The following is a 2,703-nucleotide window of genomic DNA, read 5'->3' on the forward strand; positions in this document are numbered from 1 at the left end:
CTCTCTCTCTCTCTCTCTCTCTCTCTCTCTCTTTCTCTTTTCAGACTTTGCAGAACCCCTCACTCTGCCCTCCATGATGGATCCGGGTCCCTCCACCAGCGACAGCCCCATGGGCGCCACCCTCTTGGGCAACTCGCCCCCCGAGGAGAGCATCGCCATCCTCACTTCAATGGGCTTTCCCCGCGCCCACAGCATCCAGGCACTTAAAGCCACGGTCAGTCTTCTGCCCACTCTGTTCATGTCTTGATATTAAATAACGTTTCTTATTAGCTGGCACTGACACTTATTTTCCAGGCATTTCTTATTTCTACTAATAATTTGTTTCTGCCAGCTAATTTAAATGAGTCCTAATCCTACACATTTAAGAGTAAATTGTTGTTCATCAACCTCAGTTTTAGTTTCGGCATTTGCTGCTGTATTGTGTAACAGTGGTTTGTGTTGGATGGCCAGAAAAGGAAGGTTAGTTAGCTAGTTTTTGCAGTGATGGCCGCCATGACTGAGCCAACAAAGGAAACAGCACCACTTCCTGAGAGTCAGACCTGTAGGTGGCGCTCATTCCTTTGTCTGTAACTCACAGAGACAAAGAGTTATATGGCAGAAAAATCAAAGTCAAGAGAAAATCTCTGGACAAAGAACCACCCACACAGTTTGATTAGTGCAGAAACACCACCATAGCAACAACCTGCCTGACACCACAGATAAAGGAAGACTGTGGCTTGTCAATAGAAACAGTACAAGAAAAAGTGTCACCACTTCAAGCAGGAGGTTGGCATGAAGTGAGGTGTTGTTTGAAAAGAGGGCAAAGAAAGTGCGAGATCATTAAAACCAAGCTCTCATAAATGGGCTTGGCTGGCCCATTTGTTTGCTTTACAAACTGCAAATTTAATTTTGGCTCTTACATGTCACATGTACATGGTGTTTACAAATGGTGCCAGCACAGTAGAGAAGTTGAGATTTGTTACTGTATGTGAATCAAAAGGGAATGCATCTGCAGCGAATGTATTCTCTTCCCAGTTTTGAAATGGCCCCCATTTCAAATTTCAAACTGCTCCCTCAGCAAAAATAGCACAGCGGACTGTTATTAAGGCACGGAAATAGACACCGGGCTTCCTTGTTTATTGTTTATCATCCACAATACCACCAAACTCCCTGCTATCAATGATTGTGGAAGTGAAAAACATAAAAACATTTCTCTTGAGGGGGATGGGGGTGTGATTCAGAAAGGGGTCTCCCGGCCCGGTTTAATATTAGTCCAAAATTAGGAGGAGGAAATGTTTTTCAACCTCAGTGACTTTACTGGGAGAGACAGAAAAAGCAGGCAGCTTCATTCATCAATCAAAACTTCTCCAGCAATTACACCTTTATTTTAGATTAACACCAAATATCCTTTAGGAGGAATCGTGCACAGATGGATACCTGCCACCTCCATGATAAATGGTCTTTTATTTTTGAGGAGCTGCCTAAAGATACAACAGCAAGGGAAGGAGAGAGAGATGACAAGATAGAAAATTAAAATGTATTATCCCCATATTTATGACCTCATAGGTATAGTAGCAGTATGTAGTAGTATCTGTACGTAGGCCAAATGTCTTCTGTGTGCCTATAATTCCTGATAAATCTCACACTTTTTAAAAGAAAATGCTGCTTCAGTCATATTATGCATCAGTGTTTGTGCAGCACAGGATGTTCCCAGGAAATGGTGATATCTTCCTACAGCACAAAACAGCAAATGTAATTTAATAATTTTTTTTTATTAACTGGCTAAAACCAATTTACCAACACTGATATATCTGAAAGCAATAACTATCAAAATCTTCCTCAAATCTTCTTCAATACTGATATATTAGAAGCATTTGGGGTTTTGGATTACACTGAATTTACGTAGTAAACTTGAAACATTCTTTCAGAACAACAACCTCGAACGAGCACTGGACTGGATCTTCACCCACCCAGAGGAGGAGAGTGACGCCCTTTCAGACATGGCCGACACGGAGCCTAACGGCAATGCTTTGTCTAACACCAACTCACACAGCGACTCCACACTGTCCCCAGACAGAGACGCGTCGGGCCCTCGGGTCAAAGACGGACCGGGACGTGAGTGACTCTGCGTAACTGATTGTAGCTGCCGTTTCTGTCTTGACTTTATTTGTTTTTGATCCTTATCTAAGGTGCATCAAGTAATAAGAGGTTGACTTTTTGCAACATCTGTAGAAGTGCAATGAAAAGTGGAGTCAAATTTAGATTAAGCTTGGTAATTGGGGCAGATATCCAGCAGAAGCGTTTAGCATATTCATTTGCAAGAAAAAGACCTGCATTACATTAAATTAAAATGGGGTCAGAGTCCTACCTCTTGATTTTGCCTGGACCTAATGTACTTTCAAAGGCCAGTTGACCTTAATTCCAATTAATGTCTGATGCTGATACACAGTGTACTGTGGTGCTGCTGCTCCCTGAGCTGCTCTGCCAGAACAACTTAAGGCATAAACACATGATGCAGCAGCCTTTTAGCTCTTAAAGGTCCCATGGCATAAAAATGTCACTTTTTTAAGATTAAATGCGTTCCCCCAACCTGCCTATGGCCCCCAGTAGCTAGAAATGGCAATAGGTGTAAACCAAGCCCTGGGTAACCTACTCTGCCTTTTGAGAAAATGAAAGCTCAAATGGGCCCATCTGGAATCTTGCTCCTTATGAGGTCATAAGGGG

General features: G+C 42.6%; 1 protein-coding gene and 1 long non-coding RNA gene across 3 annotated transcripts in view; one reads left to right on the top strand and one right to left on the bottom strand.

The window, feature by feature from the left end:
* usp13 (ubiquitin specific peptidase 13) overlaps positions 1 to 2,703 on the top strand; it is a 27,690-nt gene that overhangs the window by 23,129 nt on the left and 1,858 nt on the right. For both annotated transcript variants that reach the window (XM_032525251.1, XM_032525250.1), the window contains exons 18-19: positions 45 to 214; positions 1,908 to 2,094. In XM_032525251.1, coding sequence (XP_032381142.1) covers positions 45 to 214; positions 1,908 to 2,094 — 357 coding nt within the window. The remainder of the gene's footprint in view (positions 1 to 44; positions 215 to 1,907; positions 2,095 to 2,703) is intronic.
* LOC116695161 (uncharacterized) overlaps positions 1 to 2,703 on the bottom strand; it is a 15,097-nt gene that overhangs the window by 11,609 nt on the left and 785 nt on the right. The window lies entirely within an intron of this gene.

Source organism: Etheostoma spectabile, chromosome 9, assembly GCF_008692095.1.
Source record: "Etheostoma spectabile isolate EspeVRDwgs_2016 chromosome 9, UIUC_Espe_1.0, whole genome shotgun sequence".
NCBI classification, from domain to species: Eukaryota; Metazoa; Chordata; class Actinopteri; order Perciformes; family Percidae; genus Etheostoma; species Etheostoma spectabile.